At 42.4% G+C, this 24,001-nt stretch overlaps 1 protein-coding gene across 1 annotated transcript in view; it reads left to right on the top strand.

The window, feature by feature from the left end:
• The window catches only part of RNF150 (ring finger protein 150), a 119,300-nt gene extending 97,593 nt beyond the window's left edge, over window positions 1-21,707 (top strand). The window contains exon 7 of the mRNA XM_032685918.1: window positions 14,370-21,707. Coding sequence (XP_032541809.1) covers window positions 14,370-14,488 — 119 coding nt within the window. The 3' untranslated portion in view covers window positions 14,489-21,707. The remainder of the gene's footprint in view (window positions 1-14,369) is intronic.
• The last annotated feature ends 2,294 nt before the right edge of the window (window positions 21,708-24,001 follow it).

Raw genomic sequence — 24,001 nt, 5'->3', positions numbered from 1 at the left:
ATTCCACAGGGCAGAAACAATTACATGTGCTTGCAGTAATTAATTCCTTCTGCCTTGCATTTTTTTTTAATTAATCCTTCAGTTTTTGCTTGATTTTGACCGAAAGATGCAAGTCCACTTCCCTTGTTAAAACTGAAAATTTACTATAAATTTATATTCAGCTTCTAAAAGCCCTCTTTCCAGACTAGATATATAATACAACAGTTTAATCTTTTTTGTTTTCAAAAAGCTCATGAGGTCTATCTATTGTTCTGAAACTTCCTGGGAGCCTTCTGGAAACTACTACTTCTCAATTAGAGGAATTAAAAGTGAAGAACTTGAATAAAAAAAGAAAAGGCAAAAGGGGTTAAAACCAAACTTAATGTTACAGAGTTTTGACTCTAACTTTACAGTAGTGTTCCAAAGGAAAATCGTAATGAACAGTGCAAAGGCATTTATGTTTTCGAAGTCACATGGTTCATTTCCAGGTTTTCACAGAGCTTTTGTTACTTTTATTTTTCCAGGTATATTGGTACACAGGGTAATAACTCTTTCTTCTGCCTCTCCAAAGAGTGTGAATGCTTAGAAATCAAAAGAAAGTGGAACAGGAGTATGTGTTAACTAAAAAGATTGAAACAGAGACAGAATGCTTTAATGCGGAGAAACAGCGTTTTAAAATTATTCTCTTCCAATTTGTTTCACTTTGTAGAATGTTAGGGAGGTCTTGATGGTAGTGGTGGTGGCCAAGTGACCTAATGAACATATTTTCTAGTAGAATTCCAGAGGCAGTTTGTTGAAACTAAAGTTGACCTTTCCCATCCACTGCTTTGAGAAGAAACTCTGAAAATGGATGTCTTGGCTTTGGCCTTTCTCTTGTTCTCATGAGCATTTCATCAAGAGTCCCTGATAAAAGCTGTGGCTTGGAGGGATTTTCTGATGCCAGAAGTTGTTCAGTTGAAACTAGATTGTGACTGGAGGCTTATTTGAAAGGAAATGCTAAATGACCCTAGATTTGTATAGCCTAAAACCAGTCCCTATTGATGTCCCTACTGGATTTCCTACCGGCCAGACCCAGGCCTCCAAGGGCAGTTGGCCAGTGAGAAGTTATCCTGAGATGCCCTTTTGGGAGCTTTAGTGGCCTTTAGGTGAGATTGAGTTCCCTCTTCAGCATTAGCTTTGCTGCTTATCATCCTGGCTGCCCCTCTCTGGGTTTTGTCACATCTGGAATTTTGCAAGCCAGTAAATGGAGCTCACTTTTTTGTGATGTTACTTGTGTGAACCACAAGGAAGGAAGCAAAAGGAGGTAGGTAAATGAGGAGGGAGCATGCTTGCACTCTTTAGGCTGGAGAGACAAAACTGTTGGTTTCAGATCTCAGGTCAAGAAAAACTGTGCTGCACTCTTTTTCATAAGGGCTCATTTTGAACTCATTTTTAACTCAATGAGAAAGGGAGACAGGCAGGAAGGAGACACAGGATCAGAAGGAGACTCACATTAAATTGATTTGAGCTCTTTAAATCAAAATTGTCAATTTAGTTTCAGTTGTTGTAAAGGCTGATTTTTGTTTTCTTCTTACATTTTTATACATGTCTTTTCCAACAAGACTTGAATGTAGGTGGTCTGACCTGGCACATTAAAGATTTATTTTTTAATGGGGAAAAAAAAGAGTTGAGCTATTCCAAGATTGTCGAAGAAATGTTTCAATTAAGAGGAGATTGGCATCAAGTAATTTAAAATTTCTTAAATGAACAAAAGAGATAAACAGTTGACCTCTTCCTTTATGAATGCTTTTCTTGATTGTTTTTCTGTACTCATGTATTCTCTGTATACACAGACAAGCTTGTTAGAATTTTATCTGGTGCATTAGCCCTGCTACAAGACACAAGTAACATTTTGGACAATTCTGCTCCAAACAAGCAGTGGTTCTGTATACCTCCTAGTCATATGCTAATCGTCATTTCGTGTGCTAGTGATGAGTTTTAAATGTGCTCATTTTTCTTTCCTGTAGAATGCTTTTGGTCAGATCAGAAATATTGCTAAATCCTTTAAGCAAACTGTGGAAGCATCCTCAAGGAGATGCAAAGGACATTGAACCATTTTACTTTTCCAAAAAGAAAAGGTTCTGATACAGTCACTGAGTTTGGGGGTTTTTTATTTCCAAACTGATGAAAAACATTTATACATAGACCAACTAAATCAGGGGTTTAAGTTTTCAGGAAGTCCTGGTAGAGATGTTCCTGCTGGAAACTATGGCCTGCTTCTGCCTGCACAGATCAACTTTACTTTTCCTGCTAGTACTCAGTCACAGTTATATGAGATTTATAGATCCTACCAGCACTGACAATGTCATCTCCTACCTGCCAATCCAAGAATGTCAGCAGCAGTCAGTCATTTGCACACTCTGCAAAATGCTGACCCACAGCACACAGCTGCCCAGTGGCACACAGGGACCTTCCTGGTACACAGATCATCCAGATGGTGAGAAGTTCTCATTTTAGGAAATCTTAGGTACAAAAGTTCACGTTTTGCTGTTGGGGGCCGTGGTCAGGTTTGCTTCTAAATCCAACAACTGGCCACAAGTGTAGGTAGAGAACTGATAGTGAAATGTTTGAGTAGGCTGTGGGGAATATCAGAGCTGGAATAAAGCTGTTCAAAAGCTGCATAATTACACTGGAATATGAAATGTGTTTCAAGGCTTTACAGGCTTGTGAGGTTTAAGAGAAAGGAGCATTAGCAGCTGAACTCATCTGTCATCGTAGGATGTAAAAAAAAAAAAGAAATCTCTGTGGGTTGGTGTTGCATGAAGGGTTCTTTTGAAAATCAGGTATTACAGCTTTAACTGCCACCCATCTGTGGTTCTGCACTGGCAGAGAGATGAACTAAGTAGCTGGGGAGCTTGTGCAGTGAATGATGCTAATTGCTAGCAAATCTGAAAGGAATTATATCGTGCAGCCACTACAATGGTGGAGAATAGACTCAACTACCCAGGACATCCCTTCCAGTGCAAGTCTCCTACAGCTTCCCCTTTAAGTACAGAGCAATAGTCCATGTGTTAAAGATACTTTTCCACTGGAGCTATTTTGAACTGTGGTTTCTGCACTGCCTGCTCTTTTTCTTGCTATTGTTTTGAAACAATATCATCACTTAGACTCCAGAGAAGATGGAAAATCGGAGAATAGTGAAGTATTCCAGGTTTTTTCAGTATTTTAAAGGAGGCATTTTTGTTAGCTCCAGAAGTTGGTAATAACTCATCTTGAGTGTTTGTCAGTGTTCAGTGAAGATCAAGACTGTCCTTTCTCTGTGTGTGTATGAGGGAGGATCAGACAAAAGTACCTAACAAGAGTGTATCTGAACACAGGGCACTAGAAATTAAGTGTACACTGTTTTCAAATAGGATTAAAACTTCCTCCTGTAAGGATTCTGTGAAACTGGATGTTAAAGAAAGCTTTCCTTGCAGAATTTTTAATTTAGGGGCTTCAAAAGAGGAAGTGCATGGATACTCTAAGATGCCATAGGAAAGAGATTCAGATTAGTAGAACAGTTATTTTGTAATTGTCTAGAATTTATTTTTAAAAACTACTTCAATTCTAATGAAATTAAGAGATGGCACTTCAGCCTGTCATGTTATTTTGCTTCATTGATAATGGACATCTAAATGGCAGAAATTGTTTCTTCTGTATGGAAAACTGGACATTCTTATTTCATTGATCATTTCTATTAGTTCTTAAATGTTTTTTGTAGACATAAAAACTGCCTTGCTAACCAACTGCACTGTCCCCTCTGTATTTAGAAAAATGTCTTTTTACCTATGTGCCCATCTTGGAAGAGAAGAAATAGTATAGCTGTAGGGTATGGCTGTAGTGATCTGGTCAGGTTCTTACTTTGTTTCAATATGTCCATCAGACTTATCTGCAGAATATTGTACTGTTGCTGATGCCACACCTTCAAGAATCACTACATCTATAACTTGATGGAGTTTGTGAGACTGAAAAGCATGTGCTTTGCTTTTAAACTGGAGTTTTTTAGAGAGAGACTGAGGCTCTGTGATTCTGGGGGTTTTTTTCTGTTGTTACAAGAGCTTTGTCTAGAGCTGAGTTGCACTTAACTCAGTCTTTATCTGTTGAGCTACAGTAGGTAGATAAGCCATATCCTATAACAAAAAATATAGTTAATCTATCCAATTTAAATCAGGTTAGACAGTCCTGTAAAGTTCAGGAACATATTTTCTCCAGGTTGTTGTGCTGTTTCTGTCTAGTGAGAACTGATCTTTAGCCTAAGCAGTGTACTTTGGTCAAATGTCTCCCAGTTCTTTGGAGACATGCACCTGACAGTCCTGTGAGCGTGTGACAGGAGATTAGAAGTGGTCACATTCTGCAAGTCCACGTGTGGCAGCTGGTGGAGGGGACACTGATTTCACTGTGACGTGTCAGAGGGCAAAAAAAAAAAGTGTGACATACAATGTTATGGTCTCTGCACGTGTTTGTAGTTGTGCAGCCCTTGGGTAGCGTGTGGGATGATAGAGAGTGGAGGGATGGATGACCTTGGAATGCTATCCCAATCTGCCCTGACTTGTCAGGCACAGTGGTCCCACAGCTGTGTCCTGCTTCAGGCACTGGAGCAGTTGCTGCAACAGTCGAGCCCGTTCTCAAGCGTGTTGTTTCCTTGTACTGAACAAAAAGAAAGACTCTTTTCCCCTGAAAGTAAAAGTTAATCTGTTAAAAGTTGTATTTTGCTAGTGACAGCAGTAAAACTGACTTATCCGATACGCAGGTTCCTCCAACAACCACTGTGGGATTTTTCTCTTTTGGCTCCATTACTGTGGGCATTTTTTTCCATGTCTAACGAGAAGACATCCCTGGGTGAAATTTTTATCATGGACATTTCTAATGGTATTCAATTTCAGCCAAGGATCACTGTCCCCAACATGCACGGTGAGGAAGAAGATCCTAACAACAACACATCCTAATGACTTGCCCCTTTATCCTGGAAGTGCTCTGGAGATCTCAGGTGGAAACCAGTGTTAGCAGCATTGGAAAGGAAGGCAAAACCATGTGTGAGAGAGAGGGAGAGAAGATACACACACACTTCATTCAAGTAATTCCAGCACTGTTGAGCTTTTCAGCCACCTCCTTGTGCATTTTCTCATTAAATCCTCCAATATATGCGAGGTGTTTCTGTGACATCTTTGCTTAAAGATATTTGTTGTAACTACTCTTGAGAGTTCAGGATATGATTCCTCATTACTGTGCTTTGCTAGTGACCTGGGATTTTTGAGACCTTATGCAATTAAAGGTATTTAAAGAGACAGATTTGAAAATCTTGCATATGCTGCCATGACAAACTCAGGTAGACTAACATGAGCTTTTCCAGCCCCCTCATTTAAAAATTAATAGGAGTTGTCTTTGAAGCAAGCTGTTGTTTTCTGTTACAGCTATGTGCATACTTGCAATTGAGGAAGCAGTTCATAGTGATTAGGCAGAAATATGTTTGTTTCTGATTGTCACTCAGAATTAATTGCCCCCGTGCAGATTTTCACTGGTTAGTAGCCACCTTGTACATGGAATAGGAGTAGGAGTATCACTCCTACTTCCTAAAGTAGGAGTGAGAAGTTTCTAACATCCCTGAAGAAAAGCTGCAGGTCCACTTCCATGTCCTAGTCTCATTCTGTGCCTTTGGTAGGTTGCTTTTCCAAGCACCAGTCGCCCCTTCTTGCATTTCCCTGAGTGCCAAAGGCAGCATTCCCATTTCACAGGAGGACCACAGTCCTGGTTACCTTTGCAGGATCCAGCTGTGCTGAAGATGTTAAAGAAAGATCACAGGGATGAGTTACCATTTTCCCCCAGGCCATGCTGTGTGCCAGCAGACCCTGCTGACCCTTGGCCACCACTGAGCAGGTGCTCTGGGACAGGATCTTGGGTTGCTGCAGCAGGAAGGAAGGTGCCTCTGGGATGAGCATCCCTTTCCTCGTTCCTCCCAGCTGGGAGCAGGTGGGGTCAGCATGGACCTGCAGTCCTGAGGAGGAGCAATCTGAGATGGCTTTATGCAGCTGCTTCTGTCGTGAAGTCACCCAAGGAGAGGTCCCAGCTCTGCAGCCTGACCAGAGAAAAAGGTTTTGGAAACCAATACCTTACACGGAGTCTTCTGGTTTAATATTGCTTGGGGGTATTGTGATACCTCTTCAGCATGACTGCTCTGAGGGATTTGTGTGGTGTTGGCCAGTTCATCTCTAAATCACCCCATCAAAGGATGTTTCTTCCTGATGTTTTTTAGGAACAGGACAAGAGCTGAAATGTCTCTTACCATTACACTCTTGTTCATTCAATCCATTATGTGTCTGAGTCAGGCTGTAATTTCCTTCTTCCAGGCTTGCAGGAAGCAGAGCTGACACAGGTTTTTGAAATATAAATAAGAAGGTTCAGTCACAATAGCAGTCACCAGAATAGCCCATGGAAACTGAGATGCACGGGATTAAATTGCGTGATTATACCTCTTGGATGTAAAAGTCTCTTTATCGTGACAGGCTGCCAATAGGCCATAGTGTATAACACATGCTAGTACATACAGCATTTAGCTCTGCTTTTGTCACACACCTGCTGTCCCTTCAGAGTTTTAAATGGCTGGCAGCTTGGCTGAAGCCGTTTGCTTACTGCTTAAGGGGTGTTTGTGTCTCCACATCTCGCCTTGGCTACTGGGATAATCTTTGCAGTATCCCTCACACACCATTAACATGACAAAGCATGATTTTTTTTTTGTAACTTTATCACTTAATGCTTGTTGTTTTGCAGTAACACCAGGGAGCCTTGGTCATTTAGCAGCTGCTAAGAAAACCAAGTAAAAAAAGCAGTCCCTGTGCCACACCTGAAGTTTTAGATATATAACATCATGGTTACTGCGGGGACAGCTTGCAGGTGTTGAATGCAAGAGGAGGTACCTTCCCTTCTTTCCTCTTTTTGTTTCCTTCCTTCCTGAAGTTGGCTTGCCTTGTGACTGAGCTGTGCCTAGCAAAAAATGATTCCAAGGGAGTTTGCAGGCTTTTTTTTTTTTTTTTAATCAACTCCCTGGCCAATCAAAGGGCTAGCAGAGCTGACTCAGGATCAGTGGCAGGAGGGTGAGCTGGGGAAGGGGAGTTGGACTTCCACTACGTGGCTCTGTTGTGCTGCTGGTCCATGGAACTATGCTTCAGCTAGGTCAGAAACCAGGTCTGCATACAGAGAATTTAAATGGAAGAATAATAGAAATGAATAATACCTGCACATGAAGTGTTTGTAGCAGTGCTTGGGACTGCACAATCATCATGCTATTAGTTCAGTCTGGACCTAAGAGACTTTTTTACAAGTGAATTTGGTGAAGAGTTGAATTAGACTTTTTGTTTAACATGAAATGGAAAAGACTTAACATTTCTTAGGGTCCTTAGAGTGGTATAGGAAATGGCATGATCTTACTAAAAACAGCCAAATTCTTTCAGATTTAAAGATCTTTGGCCATTTAACATATTCCTAAGGGTAGCTAAGGTACTTGAGTCTCAAAACTGTCATGTAGTTACAGCCCTGTTCTTCAGTATTTTTTAATCTTTTCCCTTTTTATGGGAGATGTCATTTTCTGATTTTCAATCAAATACATAAATATTTTTGCACGTTCTAAATAATAATAATTTCTAGCAGTCTGTACATTGAACGAAATACATTCACATTTATTTCCAAAGCTTTCTGTGGAATCAGGAAAACATGCTGCCCTGACCAGACGTGCATGTGGTGCAGTTTTTTGGACACTGAGGATGGCCAGTGGTGGATGGTAAAGGAGGGTCTGCAGCAGCATTCCGCTGTCCCTTTCTCCTTCCGGACAGTGGGAAGGCTTGGAGAGAGAAAGGAAAAGCAGCTTGGCAAAGGTTTAAGAGTCTGGAAGCCCTGTTGTGAAGAATATATAAAACAAAAAAGAAACCCTCTACTTTTGCAGCCGGTTGGGTCCAAGTGCTTCCATGCAATAACATCTGGCATGTGTTCTTCTGTTTTTGCTCAGCTTTCTCCAAATGTGCTTGTTATGTGCTCCCTGTGTAATATATCATATGTCCTTATTCAGACAGATTTTTTTTCCTCTTTCTTTTGGAGAAAGCATTTGGGTGCTGGTACTTTCTATGCCTTTTTATGAAAATGAGTTTATTGGTGTTGCCAGAACACAGAATGTCTTCTCAGGTAACTGGTGTTAAAATTTATTGCTTAAATACATGTTCCAAATTTAGGCTTTAGAAAACAAGTTGTATTACTAATCAATAACTTCTCCATTTTGGTGCTTGACTTGAGATACAGGGGTGTGATTTCCAGAAGTGAGTACTTAGAACTATAGCTGAAGTTCAAAGATATCCTTGGGACATACAATGCCCACGTTAATGCTGTAACTGAAAAATCAGGTTTACAGTGTCTTAACTGGGCAACCCGAATCAGTGAATGTCTTGGGAAGAGTTGTGGCTCTCCCATCTCAGTAGCTCCTGTCTAGAATAATAATGTGGAGGAGGAGGAGGAGGAGGAGGATGTTAGCCCTTCATACTGCAGGGTGTTTGAAGGCAAGGAACTATGTCTTAGGCTGTTTTCCACTAAGAAATGCTGTATGTTCTCCCAAACCATATATCCTAGAGAAAGATTAAGGGAGGAAAGTTTATTGCCTCTTTACTCAGTAACAAGAAAAAAGAGCAAGTTTGCTTTGGGGGAGTCTCTCTAGTGTTTTATGTCATATCCAGGCCCATCTATCACATCTCTCAACCACTTAGGGATTTGGTGCAGGTAAACACATTTTTGAAGTGTCATCTTGAATTAATCTTGCCCGGTCGTGGCATGTGGTTCTTCCCTTTGTGCTGATGTTTGGGTATTCTTTGCACTGTGTTTCAGACGTCATCTGCTTTACCCCCTGCAAGAAGCCTTTTTGCCATTAGTACATTCACAGAGCTCTGGCTTGTTATTTATGGAAAAGACTGTAACCTTTTCTTCCAAAAGCAGTTACCACGCTCAAGTACTTTTTCCCCTTGCTACTCCGATAAATCTCCCTCTGAAGCTAGGGAACAGCAATAAAGTGTTTCCCCGGTATTTTGTTCTCAATTGTAGCCAGCCAAACTTCTTCATCTGTTTTATTAGCATCTGTACAAAAGGACTGCATTAGTAACAGGGGTTTTTATAACCCTTTCTCCTCAAGCATATTTCCTCTGCTTCTTTTGCATTAGAGATTTTATAGGCATTTTTTTCCATGTATTTTATTTTATGTTTTGTTAGTGCAGTTATGGCCCATTCTGAAGTGTTACAAGTCTCCAGATGATATGGAAGGAATTTGAGATATACTTATAAAATGACGCAATGAGAAGTATGGGATGATTAATTTGAGAGTAATTTTAAGAATCAGTACTGCTCTTTCTTCCTCTTAGACTATAAGCAGCAAAGTGATGCTGTGGCAAGGCTGCAGTAGGAGGGAACAGTAAACTGTAATGGTAAAGTACATTCTTGGGCAGACAAAGAAAAATAAAGGAATCTAGATATGTATCTCTCCCTCTCATAAATCAAATGTGATGAATTGTGTTCTGGTTGTTCTGATATTGGAAACAAAATCAGAATAGCACTGCTTGCACTGGCAGTTCACTGCAGCTTCAAGCTGAGCAGAATGTGTTTTGATAAAGGGCCTTTAATGAGTTTGGATATATTTTCTATCAGGTCGTTGAAGCTCTAGAAGACGGGTCACATTTCTGGTTTCTTCTGAAGCAAAATCCTTCTAGACACATCTGAATGGTTTTTTAGCAGAAATGAGCCCCAGACTGGGTTCATGCTAACACAGGCATTTTAGATATTTGTCTAGATCTGAGAGCATAACTGTCACCAGGGATTTGATGTTTTGGTTTTATTCTATCTCCAGAAACTGAAGAGTTCTGAAATAAGGTATATTTCACAGTAGTGAGTGTGTGAAATGAGTAGTGAAATCAAGTCCAAGTTTTGCTGTATATTTATTGTCAAAACAAGGTTTTAGACAGAGTCCCACTTTTCTGCTAGTTAATGATGAAATAACAACAGATAAATTTTGCACGGTATTTCATTATATGAAAAAAATCAATAGTTAGTCATTTCACCTCTAAGCTGGGCATCCACATCTACCATCAAGAACAGAAGACCCGAGCAAAGCAGGACCTGTTTCTTATGCTAAATGCTCAACTTTTCAGCTACACAAATAGGTCACACCTCAGTCAGCAGCACGGTAGCAGCTTTTTCTTACCCCCTGATTCCTGTCACTGTCATGAGATTAAGAAAACCACGAGCAACTGCACTGCTCTGTGCAAAGTTCAGTTGCGTGCGGAGCAGGACTGAGGATGCTGGATTAGTTCATGGAGGGCTGATAACAAATGAGGCAAGGGAGACTGACTCTGAGCTGAATAGGTTATTGCTGTGGCCCATGTCTTTAATCCACAAGAATAGCAGTTTGCTGGCTTTAGTTACACTTTCAGTAGATGAATTACACACTTGGTGGCAGTTCTCATCTTCTTATGCCGGAATGGGTGTAATAGCAAAGGTCCAGAGAAGGAAAAAAGTGCCATCTTAGACAGTCCTTATATATCTTCAATGCTGAGAAGCTTTTGTTGTGTAATTACAGAATCACAGAATCAACTAGGTTAGAAAATATCTTAACTGGTGCCCATGCCTGTATGCTTACCTTTACATGGCAGAAGAATGTTTTTTCACTCACTGTTGAGTGCTTAGTTCCCTCACAAGCCTCTTGCAAACAGTATCAAATTCTTAGAAACCCATAGTCTGACCTCTTTCTTTTGGAATATTTATTAGTGTACGACGGCTACAGAGTTACTCCAAGAGTTGGGAGTAGCAGCAGCAGTAAATAACTATTACTAGTGTGCAGTCTTACTGTGTTTAAAGCACCAGAGTAACTAGCTGTTGTCATCCTTGTTTGATTGCAATAATAATATTCAAATGTAAACATCACTTGATGAACTTTTCCAGAAGTAAGGGCTGTACTGCTGTTATGTAGGGAAGTTCCAAATCCATGGTGATATTCTGCCTGCACTAACATAATTAAATTTAAAGTAATATTGGCTAAAGAAGGGATTTGGTTTATTTCATCTCTCAAACGAATGTGTGTCAGGAAATATAAGTGAGTGGAAAAAGTCTGTCTGGACAGGCAGCATGCTGTGGTGTATTGCATTTCACTGACATGGGAGGAATGTGGCAGTGAAGTCTATAGTTCCCTGCTGTAGGCAGCAGCACTCAGGCTGAAAAGCAGCTTGGGATGTGCCTTTTGCTTCATTAAGCAAAAGGCTTTATGCCTGTGGCATGAAGTGCTGTAAAACACGGTGGAAGTATGTATTATAGTGTGTGTTGTTAGACAGGATTGCCAATCTCAAGTATCTGAAATCAAAATTCAGATATTCCAACATAAAATCAGTCTAGAAATTAGAGATTTGTTTCCTTTTGCTTCTTAAGCTTCATTTATTTTTAAGTGAAAGCTGAGATCTTCACTGAAAGTTGAGATCTTCACCTGACTTCAGGTCTTTAAGAAAAACAGCAGATTAGAAAAAACTTGCAAAAAGATCATAAAATTAGTTAACAGCAAGTCAGGCATCTTCTGGAGAAGCCATATATAAGCTTTGTCATTGTAAATAGGATCTAAAAAACAGAGGTGCAAAATGCAGGCTAAGCTCCTGGCACTTGCAGTATAGTTGAGGTTTGCTTACCTTTAACAAATAACAGTAACTCTGCTGGCTCACATTATTGAGAAGCCAGCCAAAAAAAAAATAACAAAAACCAAACCAGCAGAGTCTAGCAAGCCTGTGTTGTGTGGGGGAGCCACGGTGAGGCAGTTTGCAGACCTTGCAGTTCCCTACAGCTGATCTGTGTCTGCTGTAACTTCTGCAGCCCCCCAGAGTTTCATCCTGTGCATGTTGGGGTCAATCAGTAGTAGGACTCCTGTTTACAGGAGCCAGCAGGTGATGCTGAGGGATGCATTCATTTCCTTGTGTTGTCTACATCTTCCAAAGAAATGTCAGTGCAGATGCCTTCCCTGAAATGGAAGTTGTAAGCATAGGGATGTCCAGGTTGTTCTCCCCACTCTGCTGAGGTGGCCAACTGTAGCTTTAGGGTTTTGAACCACTGCACTGTTAGCAAGCACAGAAGGTGGAGTGTTCCTGTTTCTAGGCTCTTTCACACTGCTGGAAAAGCAATGCCAGAGCGTAGGCATGGGCATTTTTAGGATCTTTATTCATTGTTCCTGCGGCCCTGCACTACAGTTGAAGACAAATCACAAAGCCCACACTTTGCAAAGACTAAGATCCAAAAATTTGAATAATTGTATAGGATTTTTAATGTAAAACTAAAGTTTGCTGATTTGGAAAGGGGGTGCTCCTGTACCCCAGTCTGACATTTGCAAATCTGTTTTTGTTCTATGTTAGTGTCTTGGACTCAGTTGAGATCTTTTTCAGCTATGCAACCCTAGAGGAAACAACAATTCTTGAAATAACATTTCAGCACCATAAACACTTCTCATTTGACATTTTGACATTTGGTGTTGGCAGCTCCGCCTGCCTCTTGAGTGTGCATCTGGCTGTCACCATTCAGCCAGGCCTTTTTTCCTGCCCAGCCAGTTCAGATGGAAATCACTTTGGCTCTCAAGAGTGCTCTGAGTGGCTGTTTAACATGGCTAAGCCTCAGGAACTCTGTCCTGCAAATATAAACTTGCTCTTAGATCAACATTTAAAGCATAATTTTCATTGTTTTTAAGAATCCTATTAGTTATAGAGGAATGATAAATAATCCAGTGGTCTGGAACCACGTTATTCTGGCTCAGGAGGCCATTACCACTACACATGATGCTGTAGGTGCTGGAGGTGTATGAGATGCACTGTTGTACTCTAGGATCTAGCAGTTCACCTAAAGTTTCAATGCAGTTGAGCCCAGTGAAGTCTGCAGGATGTATCATTCAGTGGAAACATAGCCAGAAGGCAGTAGAAATGTTTACTACTGTCATATTGAAAGGCGAAAAAAGATACAGATGTAAAGATGTTGTATGCATTAATTATTTAACCTGCAATCAAGAAAGTATAAAAATAATCCGGGGTGAAAGCTGGGAAGAATTGTAAAGGAAAGCACTGGTTCTTTCAGTTTGAATAATGCAGACCCCATTCAAGCTTTCTCTGCAGAACATGATGTCTAATACCAGCACAACTAAACACATGTGGGGGTTTTTTTCTCTGAAACAGATTTATAAATCATGCAGCTCTTGTGCTCACCTAGCTTCAAGTGAATAAACTGTGAGGAGTTATTATTACTAGCTCACTGTAATGTTTTTTACCTATTCATTCTTAGATATTCAACTTTCAGACTTTTTAGCATCAATCAGGCTCTGCTTCTATTGTCTGAAAAATAAAATATGTAAAGGAAAAAACTGCACCAGATTTAAATACATTATATTGTTACAGTATAAATACCATAACTGTAATTAAACCACTTGAAAATAGGAACCATCAACTTTTTCTCTCAGGGATTCAGCCACCTATGGGGGTTTTGAGCCTTTGAAAATCTCCCTAGAGTTCCAGTGTGCTTTGCTTCTACTGATCGTTCTTGAAAAAAAATTAGTTTTTAGTCCTTTAGAATCTGTTGGCTTTATCTGCTGCTAAATATACACGTAATAAGTGCTGCGGGATCAAAACAAAAGCAAGTTGCTCTTCCTACGCTTGTAATTTTGATGGGATTTGCAGTTTGGCAGAAGTCAATAATATGACTCAGTGTGTTTGGTGTCATGGTGTATTAAGGGACATCCCTTTGGCCTGGTTCAAGAGCCTGCAAGGTATCTTCAAATCAGAGGAAAGAGTGAATATGAAAGAGACTGGAAAAGGATGAGAGAGGGCACTTGAGAAGGCAGATAGCCTGGTCCAAAGTCCTGAGGCAGAACTGACGATGCCTGTGTTGCTTCTGTCACCTGATGAGGGTTTAGGCAGATTTTTTTCCTGTTAGGAATGTTTTTCTGATGACTTACTTGCTCCACCAGGTGCCTGTGACTTTGTCTTTAACTTTCTGCCTTTGTGGAGAGAGAAGATGATGCCAAGTTGAAGAAGTGAAAGGGGATGGGGAGGGAAATGCTCAGGTGATGGGAGGAAGGTCGTAAAGGACCTGGACAGAAAGCCCTGGGAGGATTAAGAGGAGACAAAAGTGTTACCCATACAAGCTCCTTGTCATCATGTTTCTCACTATGATGGCTTAAACTTTGTGATATTTTTGAAATGTCTTAGACAGATATCGAATAAGAGCAAAGTTTCAACTCTAAGCACAACCTTTGTGGTGGGGTTCCACCTGCAGAACTAAAAATTTGTAATACATTAACAGAAATACATGACATTTTCCTGTCTTTTCTACCCTCACAGATGAACAGGAGCCAGCAGTCAGCAGTGATTCAGATATTTCATTGATAATGGCAATGGAGGTTGGACTGTCCGATGTGGAGCTTTCCACTGATCAAGACTGCGAAGAGGTGAAATCTTGAAAAACAAACAGAGATCCAACACCAAACTACAGGGGAGGGTCACAGGGAGGGACCGAGTCAGCTTTCTAGGATTTGGACCAGTCATGCACATGCCTCCAGAGCACTGTCACTCCTGCACACTCCATTCTGAGATGGTCACGAAAAGCAATAGCAACAGTTGTGTCTGCCTGGATGCGGTTTCATCATCTACATACCCTCGTTTGGTTCACACGGGAGATGAACGCTTCCAGTTTACCCACGTGCTTGAGAGCAGTCATGGAACTCTTCAGTGGCTCGTAAATACGCAACTGAAATGACAGCTTGAGTGTTTTCTACACTTGTTCAATTGAGTTTTTGTTGGGTTTTTTTGAAAAGACATATGTTTTGTTTGTTCGTTTGTTTGTTTATAGTTTGTTATGGATAGGCACTCTGTTCGTGTTGACTGACCCCAGCTTTTTCAAGAGTTCAATCCAGAAATCTGAATTCCCATTTGCAGGTCACTTCATAATCTGACCAGGATTTATCATTGCCTTGTTGTTTCTGCATGAAGTACGCATGGCTTCAGAAGGATGGTGCACCTGCACCCTGCATTAATGTGAAGCCTGCTTTTGTGAACTGGAAGGCTTGGAAATGGTGTGTTCTGAAGGTCTTTGTTTGTAAGAGAGCTCTGAATTAACAGAGATTGCTGAGATTTGGGTTAAAACTGCATTGTGTTGTCTTTTACATAGAGCTCTGTTCTAGAGAAGTATCGTACAGCTTAAAGGAGAGAAAGAAAAGCTCAAAGCGTCACTCCGTCCGTGTAGTCCTGTGCTATATTTTATGCTATTAGCAGCTGTCAGTACATTAGTGGCCTTCCTTCAAGTCAATTCAGTAGCTGGAAAAAAAAGATCTGGTCTAACATCATGTCTTTTCTTAGTTTTACAGACCAAAGTCAAATCACTGAGCTAAAGGAGCATCTGAGGGGTTTCCAGAGGCTGCTCGTTAACAGCTCTGCATTACACGGGTGACAATATTCTTACAAGGGGTCTGGAGATGCTGCTGTCAGTGTCAGAAATTGCTAATGAAGCAAGAGGCAGCTGGCTGAAATGTTTAACTCCTGGTTCGTTTTGGGTCTTTTTTCCTCAGTGCATTTCACTTCTTACGTTTTGACAGCAGGTTTTGTCTGCTTGTTATCCAGCACAAGAGTTCGGGTGGTTTGTTGCCCTCCAGAGTCAACACTGTTGGAAGCACATCGGAGTACTTGCAATTTCTATATAGGTAGATATACCAAAATATTTTGGGAAGGGATTTTGGGGAGGGAATTTGAAAATAAAAAGAACTAACATAAGTCAAAATACCTAAATAATAACGACCTGACATAATCATTTAGTTCATCCTGAGCTCTTCTTTCCATGTGAAAGCTTATTGTTATTTGTTCAGTACATGATTTGGTTTTTCAGTCGAAATACTCAACTGTGGAGAAGCATTTTTGGCTTACTGTTACACAAGAGTACATGGTTTCTGCTGTGAGTCAAATGATTTGAATCACATTACTGCCTCCTGAGTAAGTCCACAAAATCAACAATTCATCTTACATCGAAATTCCATGGAGGTCAAACATTTTGACTTGATGGTGTCATGGCAGCATCTCAAAATGCAACTCTTGGGACTCTTGCTGTATTTAATCTCCTTGTGGATTTACTTGTTAGATGGGGAAACCAACTTCCAGCAAAAATTTGTGTTTGTCAGATCTTATTCAGGAACAAATGTGTTTAGAACTATCCCTAAAATTTTGGCTGACTTGCTTCTTTAGTACAGGAAGAAGGAAAAATCATTCTCCATCCTTTTTGGTCCCTTTAGAACTCAGTTCATTTTATAGCTTAATTTTGTAGCTTAATTACTGCCGGGTAATCTTGAGGCAAAGGCTTAAACTGAAATAGGGCAGGTTTAGATTAGCTATTAGGAATAAATTATTACTGTGAGGGTGGTGAGGCACTGGAACAGATTGCTGAGAGAAGCTGTGGATGCCCCATGCTTGGAAGTGTGCAAGGCCAGATTGAATGGAGCTTTGAGCAACCTGGTCTGGCAGGGGAGTTAGAACAAGATGATCTTAAAAGTCCCTTCCAACCCAAACTATTCTGTGATTCTATGAAAAAGATCCAGACATGTGCTGTTACATCTTTAGAAGCCATGTGAATGAAAATCTCTTCTCAGTTGAAGACAAACAGGCAGCTGGAAATCTTCTTGGTTAAAAAAGAAAGTTAGAGATCATTCCAGAAGGTGCAGCTAGGTCAGTCTTGACAATATTTGTGGTTGTGTAATCTTATTTTCTTTATTCTTTAATGTCTTTTCTATTCCTTGCTTCTGTGGAAAAGACCTGACACATCAATGCTGATATTGACCCCTACACAAGAGAGTTTGCACAAGGTACTGCATCAGCTCCACTTAAGGCTCTGGAAATAATGCTGAAATGGGATTTAAGTGGTGCTTACACCAAATACTGACACAGGAATGAAATTCATCTCAAATGACTGCAGGGGAAGGAGTGAAGCTGCTTATACGCAGTCAGGGCTCCCTATAGAAAGTAGAAGCACTGGTACAATTTCTTCTCCAGTGCTGGAGCCTGGGTGCTACATGTCACAGGAACATCACGAACACGATGTCCGTGTTGTCAGTAATCCTTTCACATACACCCACTGTAGCTCAGCACACAGACTAAAAGCTCCTGGCCAGACTGTTTGGGTTTCACAGGAGCTGTTGCAAAGTCTTCATTTTTATATCTTAAACTGAGTTAAGTTAATCTCAATGGATAGATTGACCAATTAGCTGTTGCCATAGCGGAGCCACCCACAGCACAGCAGAGGAAAAAGAGGTCTGCGGAAAAGCAAGGCAGGAGGTGAAACTCCAGCTGATAGCAAGCTGGGTCCTTTGTCCAGCAAAATCATAAAAGGGAGCTGTGCTCAGAGGCATCACAGAGATGGCAACTGAGACCCTGCCCATATTTCTGGGAGTTAATGAAGGATTTTCTAGAGGGTTCACGCTGTGCCCGCTCTTTTCCTAAGTATCCCATACTGGATCTGGTCTCTCAGCATCCACAGGTGGCCACTGGCAGAGGCAGGGTGTCAGGCTGGGTGAGATCTTTTGACATATTGCCATATACTGTGGTCTTTCAGAAGAAACATCCCAAAAAATCTGGGTCAGGAGTCTTTCTGCTTTTGTTTTCCAAGTTCTGCCTGCAGTTTTGCTCAGGAAAGATGTCTTTCTGTCCGTGTCCTCAAGTGTTCTGCAGCTCTGAGCACTGTTGAGTGATAATGAGTGCAAAGCCAGGTTACACATCACTGAAGCCTGAACTTAGGAAAGCACTTAAGTAAATGTTCTATTCCGTCCTTCTATAAAAAAGCACTTACGACTAATTTTGGACTTGTATCAAAATCACATTATTTTCAGCACATCTTCTATGAGCATAATTAAGCCCGTATGTCAAATGGAAACATTCTCCTAAAGCAGGACCTGGCTGACAATATTCTTTGTACCTATAAACTGTGAACTGCCTTGGGAATTCGAGGTGCTTTATAAATATTAAGACCTCCCCTGACGTATGTTAGTAACATGTTTGAAGGCCTTAATTCTGCATATCTGCATGCCCATGCACATTTTCGCTTACATGAGTGTCTCCACTGAGATTCCTCACAGAGTAAAATTAAACCTCCAGATTTGCAGCTTTGGACATGGTTAGTCCCATCCTGAGCATTGTGTGAGTCCTCAGCTGCCTGCTAAGCTTGGGCTTTAAATATGTGGGATTCGGATGGCTGGGACACGGCACTGGCTGGTCAGAAGGGAAAGCAGCCTTTAGCAGGCAGCCAGGAAAAAACAAAATCCTCTGGTGCCCTCTGACAAAATAAGTGCTCACAGATATAATTCTGCAGGGCTGGCACCATGACTGGGGGGAGGGGGGCACCTCCTGCACAGGGCCAGTGGGCAGGGGACTGTGTGGCTCTCAGGGAAAGGCACTCTTGTCATTAAGCTGATCCTGTGTCTCTCCCAGCAATTCCTGTCCTGTCATCTGAGGCTCTTTTCTCTTCTTTTCCATGAGCAAGTGGTGGGTGGGAGAAGACTTTGCCTTAGTGAGGCTCATCATCCCTCGGGCTGGGTCGCAGGATGAAACTTGGTCAGATAGAGACTGGATTAAAGTATCCTTGGATTTTCTTGGGTTGCACTAAGCTGCCTTCCCAAAGGTCTGTTCAATAGGTAGGATGCATAAAAAGTTATATGGGCAGAATTTTGCACTCACAAACGACCTAATGTGTGCATGCAGATGTGCAAGGCACCGGGGTCTACATCCCCTCCCCACGGCAGTTGTGGTGGGGATACAGAGCTGGCACTTGTTGAGGGTTTGGGGTTGTTTTATTTTCTGACTGCTTTAGAGCCTCAAAATCAGGATCACAACAATCATAGGACTGCAGTTCATTCTCTAAGCACTAAACTGCCATGTATGCATATAAAAGTGCATTGATATGGGTATGGAAACTGTAGTGTAGTGTAGTGAAAACAGAAGCAGCTGTCATTTTTAGACCTTTTATTTGAGGGAAATTGTGGCACTAAAGAAAAAGGGTCTATAGAGGCAATTTTGAAAAATAAATTATTGAAATCACATGTCATAAGTGGTCCCTTGGATCTCACTAATGACCTCTGGATCAAATCCCGAGGAAGTCATTGCAAGAAGGGCATTGCTGTTGGGGTGCATCCGTTTTGCCAGACTAAAATGGCAGAGAAATCCAGCCAGTTCCTTCCCAGCCCCTCTCACAAGTGTTTGCCCCAGCATGAGCCTGTGTTGCAGGGGAAGGAGAACGTGGGATCAAACTGGCACGGTGCTGCTTCCTCTCTTTGTGTTTTGCGCTGCCGGAATCTCTTGCAGCAGATCAGAGGAGGGAAAGGAGCCGGCCCAAGTTCAGCTCCAGGGCTTAAAAAAGGCAGGCCATGGGCTTTCAGCATGTTCAGGGCAGCCAAGCTTCTTCATGGGCAGCGCTGACCGGGAGCGCGGCTTTGTTGAGGAACACTGAGCCCATATGGACTCCTCTGTTTTATAGATGCAAAATGTGAGAGTGTGTGTGCGTGACAGCAGTGACTCAGCTTGGTTAGCACAAGCAGCAAAACACATTGTCACGAAATATCTTAGGGGTGAGGGAAAATGAGGTTGGAGGTGTTGTTTTCGCAGACTTTTTAAATAGGGACAATTGATCCAGAACAAGCACTTCTTTTAATTTCCCAAGCTGTTACCTGAACTAATTGATAGTTTTCGCAGAAAGAGGAATGCCAGATGGACTTTTTAGTTGGGATTTGTTTGTGGAGCAGATGGCAGCTGCAGGCTGGGGCAGCGAGGGAGGGCGAGGGCAAAGGCTGCCCCTCTGCCGCGCCGCTCCCCCCGCTGGGCTGGACACCCGCTTGGTCCCTTTATCTTTCCATTTCTTTTTCAAGGGAAAAAAAACCTTCTGAGCAGGAGCTGTATTTCAAAGGGAGAAATAGAGAAGAAGGATGAATGAAATATGTTGCGGATTTTGAATGAAAAGCCGACGGATTAATTTTCCATCTGAAATTAATCTTGTCTCTCTCAAGTATTTTAATTGTGAATTGGTGGAAGTTATTTCTTTCTGTGGGGAATGGAAAAGAAGTAAGGACAGGGGAAAAAAAAAAGGAGAAACAGCATTTTCAGCATTTTCCCTTTCTTGTTTATTTGTTGATTCTTCGATTCTGTGTAGCATTAAAAACAATAGCCAGATCAAGATGCTTGTTTGCTCCGAATGTATACAGTTATTTCAGATGTCAACTATCTAAATGTTTTTTATGTGTACGTAATGCCATCCTCACTTCTTGTTTCATGTTATGAACCTGAAATGACTGTACCATTTTATAATTAGAAATGTAAAGAGGGGATAGTGGTTGGGAGGGTCTGTTATTTTTATACCAAGATGTTCCTTGTATTTAGTGAACATTTAAAATGGTTTTGTACTTGTCAAAATATACATTCCATCCATTTCCAGAAGAGGATTATTTCTATTTAGAGTAGTTTATAAGCAAACCAAAAAAATGTGGCATCCCACTTGTATGCAGTTAAGAACAGAGCAGCAGTATCCTGGTTTTCAGTGACGGCTACAAAGCTTTTTCCAGCCGTGTCTCTTCTCACACACAGCAGAGCTGTACCAGCAAATGCCAATGTTATAAAGGGAAGAAAAATCCCAAATGAAATAAACACCATATGGATCAGTGCACAGCTTACTGAAATAATTTCCAGTTTGGAGACAATGGTCCGTCCCAGTGAAATTCTCTAAAGTAATCAGTCCTGCTCTGGACAGCAGGAGCGGATTTACTGGGAGGCTTCATCCCCCTTTCTCTGCCTAGCAGGGCCACCAGCCCCAGCAGGCCAGGGGGTCACAGGGTTGTCACGATACAATGTTGTCACACTCCGCGGTGGCTCCCTCAGGATGGGAGCTGATGTTTGACTGAAGTTGTGCTGGTGAGGCAGTCGCTTTCTGCACGCTGATCACACCGGGTTTCTTTGGACTGTGGAAATGACCCACATTAAAGAAAAAAAAAACCAACTTCCTTTGTCCAGACAGCTGCACTTTGGTTTGGGAAACACCTACCAAAAGGCCACGGCAAAGTCACACAGTGGCGTTTCCATGGGCCATTCTTTTTCTCGTAGTTGGCTTTTTTTTTTCCACCCCTCTCCCTCTGCTACCTGTGACTTGCTGCCAAAACTGTGCAGTAGCAGTTTGTGAAGCATTTTTTTGCCTTTTTTTCCCTAGCATTACTTTCTGTACAGTCTTGCAAATATACTTGCAACTCTTCGCTGATATTTTATAATGTGTACATCTTCCTCTCCAATGCACTTTATCTCTCTTGAAAAATGTGGGAGTCAGAGAACTACCATCTTAAAGGGATTTGCCTGAAATCATGAGACACACACTTTATTTTTTTGTTTCCTTCTTGCTTTGTTAGATACTGTAAATGCTAAAGAGCATGGACAGTGACTCAGCTGGGGGAAGTACCGAAATGTTGAGGCTAATACTTGGAAGCATTATTCAGTAGTACAACATGGCTATTTTTGTTATATAGAGGATTATAAGGTAAATATGTGAGACTGTGTTATTATGTACTAGTAAACTATTGCAATTCTCAAAGTTAAGATGGTGAATTCCAAGGAATTTTATTGCAAGTTTTTTAATAAAATGATTCTGATTACTGTGTCGTAAGTATTTTCTAACAGACTGTGTAAGACTGGAATTTCCCAATGTGTGAAACTTGTGGATTGCTTCTTCTTGAATTCCCCTGCTGCAGATTTTGGCATCCACAGGAGGCAGAAGGTAGAGTGGGAAGGGACCTGAGTGACAGCCTGGCCTTGGTGCCACCAGCTCTGGTCCCCTCTGTCCTTCAGCTGCTTCTGATCAGAAAGCAGCAGCTGTGCGAGAGGTAAATGCCTCTGCTACCCCAAGGGAGAGCTGCAGCCTTAGTCCAGACACTGGGCGTGATGTGTTAAAACAGCTTTAAAAGATGACTGCTCAGTGGGAATTGCACCGTTGTGAGGGGTCATCCAGCTACTTTTCCCTTGCTTGATCAGCTATCACTACACATCCCGAGGGAGAGAGCCTCGGGGGTCGTCGTGTCATCCAGCATAGATATGCTGCTTGCACGAGGTTTGAGGCACAGTAAAAATCCTGCCTATAAGTAATTGAAGAGACTTACAGAAAAGTTTTCCAGTAGATGCAAAAGAAGGCAAATCTCTGAAGGAGCCAAATCCTGGCTCAGTCTACAGCCTGGCTACAGGTCCCAGCCTGCCCCCAGCCTGGCCCACATTTTGTGCTTTCTGGCTGGTGCCACCAGCACAGATACCTCTCTTTTCCAGCCACAGTGGTGCTGGAAAACAAGCATGTCAAGGTGACAGCATGCCAAATCGGCTGGGCCCCTAAGTTGGACTTCAGCCAGGCAGCAGCCGTGGGCCAGTTCACACCCAGCTCCCCAGCCCCTGCTGCCTCCTTGCTCCTATGCAGCCCCCCGCCCCCTGCCCCAACAGAGGGGCAGCAGCTGGCTCAGAGCAGGAAAACCGCGTGCGATTTAATGTGGCTTCATCAGCAACGCTGGGAATTATTCTTCTCCTCCCAACTCATGTCAGCCAGTCAGCAGCACAGCCTGGAGCTCACATTCCACCAGCCCTGCCCCGACGGCAGAAGCCCTCCGCACCAAAACAAACCCTGGGCCGCCTTTGGAAGGAGGTTTTAGGTAGTGCTAGCCAAGGAATCCGGTCTCGCTCTTCCCCACGCATCTCCCTCCCTGCCAGCTGCTTTGTTCCCTGCCTTCATGTAATAAAGCGGCGAGGGGAGGGAGCGGGGCCGGTTTTCCTTGGCAGGCAGCTGTGCGCAGTTGCTATGTGATCTGCACACACAACACAGCTGCCGCCGCTGCCACGGGGCTGGCAGGAGGCGAAGGCAGCGCGCTCGGGTAGCGCCGCAGAAGCAGCGCCGTGCGGAGCTGCCGGGAACGCCACCGGGGCTATAAATAACGAGGGGCGTGAGGCAATTAATGCCAGGATGCGAGCACGTACTTGGGGCTTGTGCTGCATCACCCCCTGCTCTATACGGAATTAATTTCTGGTCAAAATATCGAAATAAAGCTGTGCTGCTCTGTGTCCTGCTGTGGGTTTGTTTTTTATTCTCCAGAAAGAATAAGGCAAATTTTACTCTCTGCTATTATTCAAGGGGGTGACACTCAGACCTAACATAGTCGATGGAGAGGACTTGGGATTCAAAGTGAATTTATGCAGGTTTGCACTGCACAGCAATATGTTCAACACAGGGTCCCTGCTGTCCCGTGATACCCAAACCACGCTAAGAATGACCGTGCACCCTGAGGGTGCCAGAAGGGGAGATGCAGTCACCTGTGCTGGGCCTGGGGAAGCCACTCTGGAAAAAACACTCTGAGAAGCCAGTTTTCTAGCACGGGGAGGTCAGGTTTGGGGGCATCCCTGAAGGAATAAAAGGACTTAATGGCCCAAAAGAAATATAATGGGTTGGTGATTTGTCAGAAATCAGTGGTAAGAAATCGGTGCTCAATAGGTGAGAGTGTAATTTTGTAAAACACTCATTCCTCATCTTTGATCCCCATGCAAAGAAGCTGCTGGCAAGTCCTGGCAGCAGTGGAAATGGGCAAAGTGTCACCACCCTCACATGCCCGGGCCACTCTGCTGTAGGCTGCCACATTGCCCCCTCTGGACATAGAATCACAGAATCCTAGAATCAACCAGGTTGGAAAAGACCTCTGAGATCATAAAGTCCAACCCTTGATCCAACACTGCCGTGGTTACTAGACCATGGCACTAAGTACCACATCCAGTCTCATCTTAAAAACCTCCAGGGACAGTGAATCCACCACCTCCCTGGGTAGCCCATTCCAATGTCTGATTACCCTCTCTGTAAAAAATTTCTTCCTAATATCTAACCTAAACCTCCCCTGGCAGAGCTTAAGACCATGCCCTCTTGTCTCACTGAGAGCTGCCTGGGAGAA

Source organism: Chiroxiphia lanceolata, chromosome 4 (genome assembly GCF_009829145.1).
Source record: "Chiroxiphia lanceolata isolate bChiLan1 chromosome 4, bChiLan1.pri, whole genome shotgun sequence".
In the NCBI taxonomy this organism is placed as follows: domain Eukaryota; kingdom Metazoa; phylum Chordata; class Aves; order Passeriformes; family Pipridae; genus Chiroxiphia; species Chiroxiphia lanceolata.
This window is presented reverse-complemented; position numbering and strand designations above follow the sequence as displayed.